Source organism: Crinia signifera, chromosome 2 (genome assembly GCF_055691185.1).
Source record: "Crinia signifera chromosome 2, ASM5569118v1, whole genome shotgun sequence".
Lineage (NCBI taxonomy): Eukaryota > Metazoa > Chordata > Amphibia > Anura > Myobatrachidae > Crinia > Crinia signifera.
Window position 1 is genome coordinate 371,336,856 of NC_139218.1, and position 15,127 is coordinate 371,351,982.

General features: G+C 41.7%; 2 protein-coding genes across 2 annotated transcripts in view; both read left to right on the forward strand.

Moving 5' to 3' along the window:
• Nucleotides 1–15,127, forward strand: part of PDGFD (platelet derived growth factor D) — a 195,789-nt gene that overhangs the window by 91,952 nt on the left and 88,710 nt on the right. The gene's annotated exons all lie outside the window — the stretch shown is intronic.
• LOC146058085 (uncharacterized) lies at nucleotides 10,899–14,250 on the forward strand. The gene is made up of 7 exons (XM_083170073.1): nucleotides 10,899–10,959; nucleotides 11,036–11,135; nucleotides 11,422–11,547; nucleotides 11,777–11,884; nucleotides 12,070–12,288; nucleotides 12,495–12,533; nucleotides 12,738–14,250. The coding sequence occupies exons 1-7, from the start codon at nucleotides 10,954–10,956 to the stop codon at nucleotides 13,790–13,792; spliced, it is 1,653 nt and encodes a 550-aa protein (XP_083026199.1). The 5' UTR covers nucleotides 10,899–10,953; the 3' UTR covers nucleotides 13,793–14,250.

Consider the following 15,127-nt stretch of genomic DNA (forward strand, 5'->3'; position numbering starts at 1 on the left):
TGATCCCTAGAGGACGAGGTGGGGCTCCAGGCAGTAGGTCTCACCGGGCGGATTCCCCTCTAACCCTCTTGGCCAATCCAAGCTGCCCATTTTCAAGCAGAGCCCAGCAGAACATTAGTTATGGGACAATGAGCTGAAGGAAGATCTCCATCCTGCACATCCGCCATCCCCGGCCAGAGCCACACTTCACAATTATTGCAACTACAGATGGAGTGCCTCTCTTCTTTGTCCGGGGATCGACAGAATGTCCTCGCTGGCAATCGCTAATGCAAAGGCGCTCCATCTGACTGGGACGCACATGCATCTCATGCGCACGCGCGTCCCAGTTTCAGGATGGCGCCGCTGCGGGTCCCGGGCAGGGAGAGGGGGGCGGCGGGAGGGACACCCTTAGGCAGCTCCGTAGCCATGGGTTGCCGGCCGCTGGCGGGGGCTGGCGATACTATTGCCAGCCCCTGCAAAAATGAGGCCAACTCCATCTGTCTACAATCATATCATTGTGCATTGAGCAGGATGTGTTGCTGCAGTATGAAACCAAACAAAAAATGTTTTACTAGCTCATCCATTAGTAACACTGAATAAACATGGGGTGCTTGTCTAATATTTAAAGGTCACTCCACCAATGGGATCCTTGCTAATTAATTGATTCAGGAAGAAGTTAAGATTAACCCCTGACATCACTGATAACAGTAGCTTTTTAATTATACATTGCACAATTCCCTATAGAGTGTAATCCTCTGAGCAGGGGCTGGCTGGCAACTTTTAGCCTAGGGGGCAAGTCCAGAGCACTGGCCCATACCCCCCCCCCCCCCCCCATCTTCCCGGAAGACGGAATGCTTGTGCACGCCGGAGGCGCGCTGAAAAATTAGGCGTGTGGCCTATCATAAGGGGGCGTGGCCTGTACCTTGATTGTATTGTGTACCTGCAGATTGCACATTGTGATGCTAATTACCTATTATGCCGCACACCTTGATGCCCATTGCACCCCATACTGTGATGGCAATTACCCTATGCTCCCCACACCGTAATGCCCATTACGCCCCATACCATGATTCCCATTACACCGCACAATGTGATGTCCACAGTGCCAGATTTGCCCCCACACTGCCAGATATTCCACCACAGTGCCAAATACACATATGCCCCCACAGTGCCAGAGACACATATGCCCCCACAGTGCCAGATATTCCCCCACAGTTCCAGAGACACATATGCCCCCACAGTGTCAGATATGCCCCCACAGTGCCAGAGACACATATGCCCCCACAGTGCCAGAGACACATATGCCCCCACAGTGCCAGATATGCCCCCACAGTGCCAGAGACACATATGCCCCCACAGTGCCAGATATTCCCCCCACAGTGCCAGATACACATATGCCCCCACAGTGCCAGATATGCCCCGAGAGTGCCAGAGACACATATGCCCCCACAGTGCCAGATATGCCCCCACAGTGACAGATACACATACAGTATGCCCCCACAGTGCCAGATATTCCCCCACAGTGCCAAATACACATATGCCCCCACAGTGCCAGATATTCACCCACAGTGCCAAATACACATATGCCCCCACAGTGCCAGAAATGCCCCCACAGTGCCAGAAACACATATGCCACACAGTGCCAGAATTTCTCACCAGCAACTCACCATTGTTGCTGTCTCTCCATCTGCTGCTGCTGGGCGGAGGGGGGGGGGAGTACATGCCCCTCCTGCCCGCACCCCAGTCCGGTGAGGCTACTACCGACAGCCCTGCTGCTCTGGCCACGGCTTCCAGAACACAGCCGCGGCTACAGGAAAATGGCCGCCGGCCTCCTGCACTGAGGACATGTCATTTTCCTGTAGCCGCGGCCGTGTTCTGGAAGCCGCGGCCAGCGCAGGACTCGGCTGGAGGAGGTGGGTGGTGATCCAGCGCAGCCCGCAGCCAGTGACTGGCTAAGCGGCCCGGGGAGCACATGGCACCCTGCCCCCCGGCCCAGCCCGCCCCTGAGCAGGGCCCTCCTACCTTTATGACTTTCTTTACCCAATTTGTTTAATCACTTTCTTAAATTGTAAAGCGCAACGGAATTTACTGCTTCTGCTTCTGTACAAGAAACTTAATAAATAATAATTATTTAAAACAAGACTTCTAAGGATCTCTCCTAATTGAATGAATGATGAATGTTGATGAAAAGTATATTTCAAATTGTTACACAGTTAATGCATGTAAACTAATACAAAAAAGGAACTGAACACTGCACTATAATAAAAAAAATATTTTTAATAAAAATATAAAAATGAAATAAGTCATAACATAAATAATAAAACCTATACTAATAAATATACCAAAAGCAATTTATAATTAGCAGCACTTACTGTTATATTAACTAAAATCCCATTATGGTGATGCAATCGTATTTGCTAATTCATACCAAGCAAAAAATCATTAACACTTATGTAAACTAATAGTCTATTTATTTAGTAACAGTTTTTATATAGCGCACACATAGTCCGCAGCGCTGTACAGAGAATATTTGAACATTCACATCCAGTCCCTGCCCCAGTGGAGCTTACAATCTATATTCCCTACCACATGTACACGCGCACACAGACATTCTAGGGTTAATTTTGTTGGGAGCCAATTAGCCTACCAGTATATTTTTGGATTGAGGGAGGAAACCGGAGTACCCAGAGGAAACTGGAGTACCCGGAGGAAACCCACGCAAGCAAGGACAGAATATACAATCTCTGCACAGTTAGAGTCATGGTGGGAATCGAAAGTATGACCTCAGGGCTGTAATTTAAATAAGGTATCGAAAGAAGCACCATTGTTTTGTGAAAAAAATAAGATTTTCTTTCAATAACATTCATGGGAAAAAGTGATTGTCATCGAAGATGACACAGTACCAAATCATGAAAACAAACGTACACACAAACCATATAGGGGATAATTCAGTAAGCCCTGCTATTGGCCTTTATTCAGATCTGATCGCAGTGCAAATTTGTTTGGAAAATGGGCAAAACCATGTGCACGGCAGGTGGGGCAGATGTAACATGTGCAGAGAGAGTTAGATTTGTGTGAGTTATTTTGTTTCTGTGCAGAGTAAATACTGGCTGCATTATTTTTACAATGCAATTTAGATTTCAGTTTCAACACACCCCAGCCAAATCTAACTCTCTTTGCACAGGTTACATCTGCCCCACCTGCAGTGCACATGGTTTTGCCCATTTTCCAAACAAATTTGTACTGCAATCAGATCTGAATAAGGGCTATTGTGTGAAAATCCGTAATTGGTGACTTTTGCACAACTGCGCATGCGCGTCTGCTGCAGCAGGCATGCGTGAAAACTGAAAACCACAGTCTGAGTGACAGGAGGAGGATGGCGACACAGGGCGGTATTCAATGTGAATACCTGCGAGGTGCAGCAAATCCTTTTTTGGATTCGCTGCACATTCGCCACATACCGGAGCCTCGCCGGCTCCGGTATTCAATGAGTCAGGGGCTCGCTGCCCCTGACCGGCGAATATGAGCTCCTGCGGCGAACGCCGCAGGGAGCCTGAGGACAGTGGCAGGCAGAGAGATGGAAGTCTCTCTGCCTGCCCCAGAACGTTTGTGGGGGGGAGGTGGGCTCCCCGGGTGCCAGGCAGCACAGGCTGCCCACCGGGGGTGCCAGCAGGGGACTGCGTATATTCACTACACCCGATCCTAACGATCGAGTGCAGTGAATATATAAATATCTAATGAGCGGCTCAGCTCCGGCGCCCCCTGCTGGCTGCTGTGTAAAAAAAAAAAATTAAATTAAATATATATTCATTTGCTTACTGCACATGAATAAAAATAGCATGCCCCTCCTCAGAATAAAATTCCTGATTTTTTGACACCAAATGTAAAAAACAAAACACTTTATTTTAAAAGTTCACATTCCACTTCTCCATAAAAAGATAGCGATTGCTACTCGGTGAATAATGGCGAAAAAAACCTTCAAATGTATTCGCCATGTGGTCATTGAATAGGGTAATTCACCGTTTTAGTCAAAAATTCGCCAAACAGCACAAATTCGCCATAAAAACATGGCGAATCAGGCTCATTGAATACCGCCCACAGTGTTGGGTGGGTGGCAATGACAACACAGCGTTGAGTTGATGCAGTCCAGACAACATAGGCATGCCCGGACTATATTTGGGGTAGTTTGTGGCACATGCAGCTACTGCAAGCTGGAGAAAGGTGCCCCTGTGCCTAACTTTGCAGCTAGGCTTCACCGACAGTGGGCTACTATAAATATGCGAATGCGAATGCATTGCATTTCGGTGATGTGTTTGCATTTCTGCGGAGGAGAGAACGGGCAGATGCGGCAGGGAGAGGGTGAGCATTCGATGCAACAGAGAGGGCAGGCTAAGGCCTGAAGATGCGGCAGAGAGGGTGGTCAAGATAGGGTGACCAACTCATCCCTTTAATCCGGGACACATATTAATTACACAGGTTCTTCTGTGGCAGTTTAAAACCAGGTGAAATGGAGTCTTGAGGTGTGGCAGTTTAAAACCAGGTGAGGCCAGCCACAGAACCTGTGTAATTAATATGTGTCCCGGATTGACCTCTAATATCATGCTGCGCAGCCACAATGCGTGTTTACCTGGCAACACCGCGGTCAACCACTTCTGGTGCTCAGTGATGCCCAGCAGAAAGGGATCTAATGCCCATTTTGATCCCAAAATTCTAGGATTGGACACTCAAATCCCTGATCCTGGGATTGGCATCCCTATTTAGATAATATTTTTGGTCTGAAGACACAGAGGAGTCAATGACTTTGGAAGCGGAGATGAATATTGAATAAAGAGAATTCGGTACTTATGTAGTATCTGGGCGTCCGATTTAGAAATCGAAACGGATCGGATCGCATCGCATCGCATGCGACCAAATTTTTCCATAGGATTCAATGTTAAAATGGTCTGAGTCCATTTTAACATAGAATTCAATGGGAAAAAGGGGTCCTTTTCCTTTCCCCACTATCCAAGTGGGCATGGAGTTGGATATAAACCTGTGGCGAGCGTAGCGAGCCACCGTGCCTGAAGCGTGGCGAGCGTAGCGAGCCCCGCGAGGGGACACAGAATACTTTTTTAAAAATATGTGTCCCCTCGCGGGGCTCGCTTCGCTCGCCACGCTTCGGGCTCAGTGGCTCGCTGCGCTCGCCACGCTATATAAAATCAATTCTATGCCCACTTGGATAGTGAGGAAATGAACAGGACCTTCTTAACATTGAATCCTATGCAAAATCGAATCGCATCGCATCGCATCTGATTGTATGCCTTAAGGCAGGGGTTCCCAATCTTTTTTAAATCAAGGCACCCTAGAGAATCAGAATTTTCTATGATTGGCAGCCACCAGCACTGGTTTTGCTAATAAATAATTAACCATTAATAATTTGAGATGGTCCTGGACCACCAACCCGCGGCACCCCTGCATGTGTCCCGAGGCACCCCAGGGAGCCGCGGCACACAGTTTGGGAACCACTGCCTTAAGGTAAGGCATACAATCACAAAATCGGACGCCCAGATACTACATAAGTACCGAGAATTCTCCTGATTCCCAAATAGGATTGTGGAGTGGCTACATATCGACTCACCCCCATTGCTGACTCTATCAGGGGTACAGAAATGACATCACTGAGACTAAAGTGCGTACACCATCGAACTCTCTAAACAAATTGTGTGTGGAATATAAAGGTCAAGCAACTACCCCGGTCACAGATACAATAACATTGCAATTGCCGCAATGTCCATCATTAGTATCTTGTTATCCCACCCTGACACATTGTAATATAATATGTCACTGATTTATAACCCCCCTTGGTTTACATTAGCACTGAACACCACTGACTTTATTATATCATTGACTATAGATCTTTTATTTAGCTCCATTATTGTTCTGTGGAGGGAGTACATACTGAGACATTAATACTGTAGCTACAACAACAGTGCATAAATCACAATAACCACTGTAATGGGAATTACCACGTAAGCAGCGGTTCCGCTTGATAGATCTATAGACAGTGAATAGGTCTACCCCAAAAGGTTGACGTGAAATAAATTGATAGGGTCAAAAGGTCGACAAGAAAATGGTAAAAAGGGTCAAAAGTTCGACATGAGTTTTCATTATTTTTTATTATTATTTTTTTTTAAAAACTGTCTTGTTCTTACGTCAACATTTATGTCGGAATAGATGGGGAATATAATACTGTAGTGTGCCGAGTGTAGCGAAGCATCGAGGCCAAAGCATGTCAAGCCATACAGTTGTCGATATTGACCCCCCAAAAAGGGAAAAACTGATGTTGACGTTTTCATTTGTCTACTTTTTTTCATGTTGACCGTTTGACCCTTGTCGACCTTTCCCATGTCGATCTTTAGACCCTGTTGGCCTTTCGACCCTGTCAACCTATTGCATGTCAAGGTTTTGGGGGCCAGCTATTGACTGTCTATCTAATAATCCACACCTATATGCACAACATTCATCTCAAACTCGGTCCTCAGGACCTCACACAGTTCACGTTTTCCAGGTCATCCCACAGGTGGAGCTAATTATTTCACTTGATTCTGTGAGGAGACCTGCAAAACATGCAATGTGTGCAGGTCAGCCAAGAGGTATGTCGGGCCTCGGTTAAAAAAAATAAAAATAAAAATTGGGGTGTGGCCTAATTAGGGAGGTGTGGCCACCTACCACGATTAGGCTATGCCCCCAAAATGTTTGGCGCGTGTGAAAAAACACTCTAAATTCGAGGGGGGAGTGTTATTGTCCCCCCTTCCTCAGCAGCAGCAGCAGCAGCACACACCCACAGCTGTAGTAGTGTGCTGCGGCTGCCCAGGAGGATGGAGGGGGAAGGGGGTGTCAGACCAGGGCCCCTTCTGGGCCCCTCCAGCAAGCCTGGGCCCAGGAAATTAGTGGTTCACATAATGATACTCAATAAAAGTTATGTTTTCATTATTTTTTAAACTAACACAAGGAGGGAAATGTAATAGGATGAGAGATTTGGTAAGACATCTCCAGGTTTTTTAAAGCGGCAATCATTTACACTGCAAAACCAGTTTGATTTTGCCGTGTAAATGATTGCCGCTTTAAAAAACCTGGAGAGTTCTTACCAAATCTCTCACTTCCTGAATCTCTCATCCTATTACATTTCACCCAAGGCCTAATCCTTAGGGCCTGATTCTGCTTGTCTCAGACTCAGTGTGTAACACATCCTCGGCCCACTGCACCCAGATTATTAATGATATATGGGAGCACTATGGTAAATTAGATTTAGTATGTAACATATTCTTAGCATACAAAGCCTAGACTACTACTAACTCTGGGAGTACTACTCTGTATGCAATTCATTTTCAATTTACTGATTACTAATGATATAAGGTGTATTTAACAAAAATGCTATCTGTTATAATATAAAAGAATAATATTCTGTATTTATCACCTTAAGACATTTCAAAACTTTTCTCAAGTCACCAACACAGAATTAAAGACCATTTGCACAGGGATTGTTCTTTACACAGCCTTATTACATTTCCCTGTACAGTAGGTGCTCTTTACCAATGTAATCATGTGCAAAAACCCGACCAATCAGATTCATGTTTTCTTGACAAGCTTGCATTGGATCATTCAAACTTAGAAGTTTATACGAGTAGATAAGGCACACTTTTTCTTCAAACTAATTGGTTTTGACAGGTCCACGCCCCTTTTATACAGGTTGTCCACGCCCCCATTTATACCAATTTGATATCAAACTTGATATGATCGTATCACGTTTGATATCAAAGTGGTATAAATAATATTAACCTCCGTATTAAAATATAATTGGTTTGATACTGCAACTTCATACACGGATATTGGCTGTGTGAAATAACACATATATAAAGTACGCTTAATGATATCTTAACCAGCTGGAAGAATTTCTAAACATAATGCTAAAAAAGTTGTTAGAAAAATATGGTATACAACAGATATATAATTCGTAGAAATGTAGATCTTGTTTTATATTTAAAATATAATTGGTTTGATACTGCAACTTCATACACGGATATTGGCTGTGTGAAATAACACATATATAAAGTACGCTTAATGATATCTTAACCAGCTGGAAGAATTTCTAAACATAATGCTAAAAAAGTTGTTAGAAAAATATGGTATACAACAGATATATAATTCGTAGAAATGTAGATCTTGTTTTATATCAAATTTGATTTGTGTAGGATGTCTCGCAACGCTGATAATAAAATTTATAATATAACATACCTTAGACATGGAGAGTGCAGCAAACAAAGATCCTGACCATATGGGTGTATAAAAAATAAAAAGTTATATTCCACACGATAGATTCCACAACATCTAAGGTCCGTCTTGCTTTTAAAATAAATGAAATATCAGAGTGCATAACAAAGAGGTCTGGGCATACATCTGTTATGCATTTAAAGATACATGATCCATTCAGGCCGGTGAGAAATGGGGGATTATTTTAAACAACGGATTCCATGGTCTTTGAAGACACAGACATTCACGTATGGTGTAATTAGCTTAGACAGAGTAGTAGTGCTGGTAACAATTATAATCATTAGAAAACCCTAAGGGCTGATGTGTGTTAGCATTTATACCCCTTAGAAAACTCATTCACATGAATAGATGTTAATTAGGTTAGACAGAACAAAGAAAGGCCATGAAATCTTTGCAACAGAGCATGAGTGGCATCTAGTGGCCATGTATTGCAGTTGCAATCAAGTTCCAGACAGAGCTAGAGACTACAGAATTAACTTATATATATATATATATAGCTATATACAGAATTAACTTATATATATATATATAGCTATATACAGTATATATATATATATATATATATGTGTGTGTGTGTAATGTGATGGTATCATTATATTATGTGATGGATAAAATATGGTTAATATGCTATATTAATTTAAATCAAAAATATATTTTAGAAATAAAAAAAAAAAAAAATAATAATGTCTACCACAACCACGTCACTAATATTCAATATATAATCACAGCTGTGCCGTCAACGTAGTATATATTTTAAATTAAAAATTGAAGGATGTTGTTGATGGTGTGCCATATCTGTCATATATTAATAATAAGAATAAGGGTTTTTATACAATGATAATTTGGTGTCATTTTATCAAGCAATATATCCTGAAAACAGCTGTGTTTCGGGTAATATGCTATATATTTGTTATGCCAGTCTTTAACTTTGGAACACAACTCATGAATATTCAAATGAGACAAATGCAACACAGATGTGTTAACTGACTGAAACGTATAAATATGTTCTCCATGGGACCAGGCAACTACCAGGCATCTGCCACACATTGAGGTTGAAGGTCTTCACACACACACACTATTCAAGACAGAGAACTTGTAGTTTTGACTTGAAGTTTTGTTCCAGAACAGTGGGTAAGTTTAATTTAATTTTCTAAATAAATAAATATATATATATATATATATATATATATATATATATACACAATATTTCTAAATAGCATAGTTTTAATATTTTATAATATACATAGCAAAATGTATTATTTAGCGGCATTGTGGGAGTGTTTAGTACGCTTTTAAACAATCTTAAAATATACTTTGGTGCTGTATGCTAGTTATTAAGGGGGCCTAGGCTGTATAGAGACTTACGCTGGTTTAGTATGTTGTGGAATTACAAACCCCGGCATGGCTGGCCTCAATTTTGTTATTAGGAGTTGTTAATACAAAGGCAATGCATGCGGGTGTTTGTAGTTGATAACCGGCCATTTGTATGTGTAGTTCTGTGATTAGTGTGTTGTATATAGCGATTTAAAATGTATTATTTAGCGGCATGGTGGGAGTGTTTAGTACGCTTTTAAACAATCTTAAAATATAGTTTGGTGCTGTATGCTAGTTATTAAGGGGGGGCCTAGGCTGTATAGAGACTTACGCTGGTTTAGTATGTTGTGGAATTACAAACCCCGGCATGGCTGGCCTCAATTTTGTTATTAGGAGTTGTTAATACAATGGCAATGCATGCGGGTGTTTGTAGTTGATAACCGACCATTTGTATGTGTAGTTCTGTGATTAGTGTGTTGTATATAGCGATTTAAAATGTATTATTTAGCGGCATGGTGGGAGTGTTTAGTACGCTTTTAAACAATCTTAAAATATAGTTTGGTGCTGTATGCTAGTTATTAAGGGCGGCCTAGGCTGTATAGAGACTTACGCTGGTTTAGTATGTTGTGGAATTACAAGAGGTTTTTTGTGAGAGCGTTAATAGTTTTATGTGATTTTGTGCACGCAAATTTCGTTATGTAGTAGTTTGTTGCGGCATGCATTGTATTGTGATGTAATGGGAGTACATACAGGCATACTGGCTGCTTGTTGTTAAACATTTATTTAGGAAAGAAAAATATTGAGCCTATGGTACTTTAACTGTCCATTTGCATGTGCAGTGATTAGTGTATTGTGGTCTGTACATTATACATATTGCTTTTAAAAATACAGTATATTGTGTTATTACAATTTACAGTTCGTTAATGTTAGTCATCGCAGATTACGGTATTACGGCTTTGATATATATAAATAGCAACATTTTAATATTGCATCATTGTCTTATACATAATGGTTTTAAATAATGAGCTAGTTATTACATTTTCATGTGTAAAGCCGCACGCTATGCTGCCATGTATGGCTGTCTGCTGGCTAAACATGCGATATGGTGGGATTAGTCATTAGCATTGTTGGATCCCCCTGTAATTAATTTTTATAGGCCGATCTATAGAATACAATGTCAGGAGGTATTCATAGATCAGGTTTTTGTGAGAGCGTTAATAGTTTTATGTGATTTTGTGCACGCATATTTCGTTATGGAAACTTATCTTGTTATCTTTTATTATCAACAGTGCCATCTAGTGATTGTTGCAGAAAACACCTTTGAACTTAAGCTATCAACAAAACACCAACATGCAGGTGTGTATATGATATTTACAATAGTTTAACAATATCTTATTGTATTGTTATTTCAACTTATTATTATTTATTACAGAGAAAGGAATACAAAACCATTAATGCAAATAAAATAAGTCTCAGAGATTTTCAAGATTTACCCAGCTTCCAACAGCAGTCAAATGAGCAGACAAATACATGTAAGTTTACAGACCAAAGACACATTGTTGTTGCTAGGGGCATGATTTGTTAAGGCACAGGGGCTATTGACAGGTTTTATAAATGTTACGTTGATGGTGTTAATTATTATTACAAGGCTCAGTTGTGTTAGTCACAGGATCTGTTAAGACAAGCGCCCTATTGGTATAAATGTTACACGTGTTGATTGTATTTTTCGTTCTACAAAATTGTTGTGTTAATTTTTATTTTATTTTATTTTTTATGTATATATTATTTTTTATTAAATTGTTAACCCCCATAAATCAGTTTCAGATGTCACAAATGACGCATCTGAAGTTGGATCATATGGTTCGGATTTCACAGTCGGTCCGGATCTGACGACATTCGAAAACCCATACGCAGCATACTCTGATTTGTCCGAATCGCAAAAATGTAGGTGGTCATAAGCCGTCAAAAAATGTGATGTATGTTAAAAAATGTGATATATTATTATTTCCAAAAATATGTCTCTCTCTCTCTCTCTCACGCTATCTCGCGCGAACTCTCACGTTCTCACTCATATATATATATATATATATATATATATATATGTATATATATATCCTGTTATATTCATTTTTATACCGCCTGTGATATTAATGTGTTATTTGTTCTCTGTTAGTATCGCCGATTATGTCGAAATCTGATGCAGAACACATAATGGATGATCTCTGGAATTTACCATCGGCAAAACACTATAAACAGCTATACCAGACCCCGGCTATACAAGGTGAATTTTGACGATTGGTTAGCGGTGTTTTTATAATGTGTTTTTGTGTTAAATGATGCATATCGTCGCAAAATCATGAATAGTGTCCACAGGAGTTGTTGTTATCATGACTTAAATGACAGTTTTTTTTTTTTTTTTTCTCAAGTCAGCGAATGTGTCGTTAATTGATAATATATGTATTACAGATGACATAGCTAGCCGGTATGAACCTACGGTACCTAGGGCCGATACGTGTGAAGCGGGACCATCCGGATACAGAGAACCGACATCGGGTGCTGAATCAAACGCCAAACAACACAACAGCGCTTTGGCTAAAGGCGCAAAAAGAGCCCAGATCAGCGATCAAGCTTTCTGGTCATTGTTTAAAGGAACCATGCCGGCGCAAACCTTTGACAAATACCCGGGTATGTTTATTTATTTGGTTTCTTATATAGCACAACATTTACCATTGTTCTTTACAAATGGAAACCACAGGTATTAAACAGCCTGTGTAGACGTAAGCCGACAAGGAAGGTGGGGGGTGGGGGTGGGGGTGATCCTGAAGGTGTTATAAAGCGACTGTCTTTGTGGCCGCGTATGTGTAACTAAAACGGTGTGATTTTTATTACAGTAGGAACCACGCCGATGGAAAGATCTGGCAAATATTCAGGTGTGTAATGTAATGTTTATTTATTTAGTTTCTTATATAGGACCGCGTTCATTATTGCTCTTTACAAATGGAAACCATCGGTATTAAACAGACTGTGTAGATGCAAACCGACATGGAGGGGTGGGTGTTTTGGGAGGCGGGCCTGAAGGTGTTATAAAGCGTCCGCGAATGTGTAACTAAAACGTTGTTATTTTTTATTTACAGCGGATCCGCGACAATTCGCAAAAATGATAGCCGCGGCCGGGGTTGCTCAACCGCACAATGCTGAAATGGATGGGGGAGAATCCGCTAAAACGGCGATCGACCCACAACGCCAAGAAAATGTATCAAGGGCCGAGATCATGGCAACCGAGCGCGACGATTTCAAGCCAAGCAAGCGGAGAATTACAAAAAGTCGAGCCGGTCAAGAAAACAAGGCCGATTTATCAGACCTTAAAAGAAGATTGAAATATTCGGAAGGTAGACCCGTGAGAAAAAGAATTGCATTACAAACCGTGCCAACCGTGAGTAATGTGGATTACCCGCACGCATTTACAACACCTGCAACACCTACTGAATCCGACATTGACATTGCCGGTAATACAAAGACTGTGAAGACTCGTAAAACTTTACGACTGTCAAGAGAGAGATACACGCCGCTGACGGATGATGATGTCATCGTGATTTCAGACACGCAGGAACATCATACTGCAGAAACGCAAAGCGTGGTCAGTAACACACCTGCAGCTACATTATCCGCTAATGATGAGGACTTAAATGGGCAAACATTTTTTATCACCCCTAGTGAAGAGTCAGTCTCAGATACACCACAGAATGATGATGAGGCTGTAACATCTGTAGCCGGAATCCCTGATAAAGTAATGGGTGATGATTACACAAAACTACCCAGTGTTTTTACCACGGTCGGCGAGGCATCCGCATCGGGCGGTGCGGATGCCCCGCCGACCGTGGTATCGACAGACATAGTTGATGGGGTTCAGAATGTGGAACAATTAGGACAAGATGCGGAAATACAATACTACGCGGTCATGGGGAGGATGCGTGAGCATATAGGGTACATGCGTAGAAATGTCAATACCATGTTGAACCGTATAAAAGATGAGCTTTATGGTTCAAAAAAGAAGCCAGAGATCATTAAAGAACTTGTAGAAATGTACATGAATGTAACATCAAATCATATATCAGAGACCGTGAGGACTAGGGATTTTATTAAAGCGAACATGTATCATTTTGCCGAGATAATTGAAACGGATCCGTGACTAGGCATGGTGGGTTATGGATTGAAACATAATTTACATGTGTGTAAAAAAGCCCCAAGAATTAAAGCAAATGTACCGTGCAAAATCTCACACTTATTTCGCCGTTCGAAAATAAAACAGGCTTTAAAATGCATATACAGGCTGAGAAAGCGTAAACAACACAGGGGGCGAGGCACAACCCCAACCCCGTGTGCACAGGCTGACAAATCACCGGACCAACCATTACCGGGTGACGCTGCGTCACCTGACAATGTTGAACACCCCGCAACGCCCATGCATAATGACATAGATGGGGGTTCGCCACCCGGTAATGGTGAAGGTCGGCGAGATGTGTACTTAGAAGCTGTTAACAGGTATGAGCGACACCATCCTAATTTCAGAGCTATTGAGTATCATAATCATTTTCAATTTGTTAATTTGGAAAGAGTTACATCATTTGCAGAGGGTGTTGAAGCCGTACACAACGCTATACAGGTTATGATTGATGAATTCATGGTTGGTGTTGACCCTAATGATCGTGTACAGTTAAGATTGGAGGGGGGTGGTTTACACAACGCCATCTACTCACACCGAAAGCCGCAAGAATCATTAGACGCTGTCAGTTTCTTGAATCAAATTACAAACACTCTTCAAAGTAACGCTGAATTCTTATTAGGCACGGGTTTAAGGTTTGTGATCACTGTTTTTAGAAATAGAGCGGGTGGGGCCCTAACTGGTCGCGGCCTTAGACGCATTCCATACAGCTTAATTATAGAAAGGCGCAGAAGACACCTGTACGATTTCAACAATACGCACAATTATTTGTGCTTTGCGGCATCGATCTGCAAACTTCTGGATAAAGGTAATGCCACAGACGCTGAAATACACGATCGGGCGCTTCAAATTCATAAGGATTTGAACCTACCGATCGATAAAGCAGTCAGCTTTAGCGACGTTGTTGTTTTTGAAAAACACTTAAAAACAAAAATTACAATATTATATCATAATAATCGTTCTTGGCATTACTATTCTTCAGATACGCGCTACGGTGATACCCTGTATGTATTATATCACGATTCACACTATTATGGACTGATTAATATCTGCGCATTTCTCGGATCGAGATTTTTCTGTTCCTTATGTAATCGAACTTATGAGCGCAAAAATAGCCACGATTGTCTTTTCTTTTGTAAGGCTTGTCACAGACAAGCGTGCGCTGATGATGGGGCTTCCGCATTAAGATGTTCGGTTTGTAGGGTGTTTTGCAGATCGCGTGAATGTTTAGAGGAGCACAAATCCTTAGCTTTAGATCGCAAAATATCCTGTCTTGAACATGTTTATTGCGACAGGTGTTGT

Excerpts from the sequence above, each read along its gene's own strand:
- LOC146058085 (XM_083170073.1), top strand. Across the intron at positions 11,885-12,069 it reads CCAGACCCCGGCTATACAAG|ATGACATAGCTAGCCGGTAT; the intron begins GTGAATTTTGAC and ends TATGTATTACAG. Across the intron at positions 12,289-12,494 it reads AACCTTTGACAAATACCCGG|TAGGAACCACGCCGATGGAA; the intron begins GTATGTTTATTT and ends TTTTTATTACAG.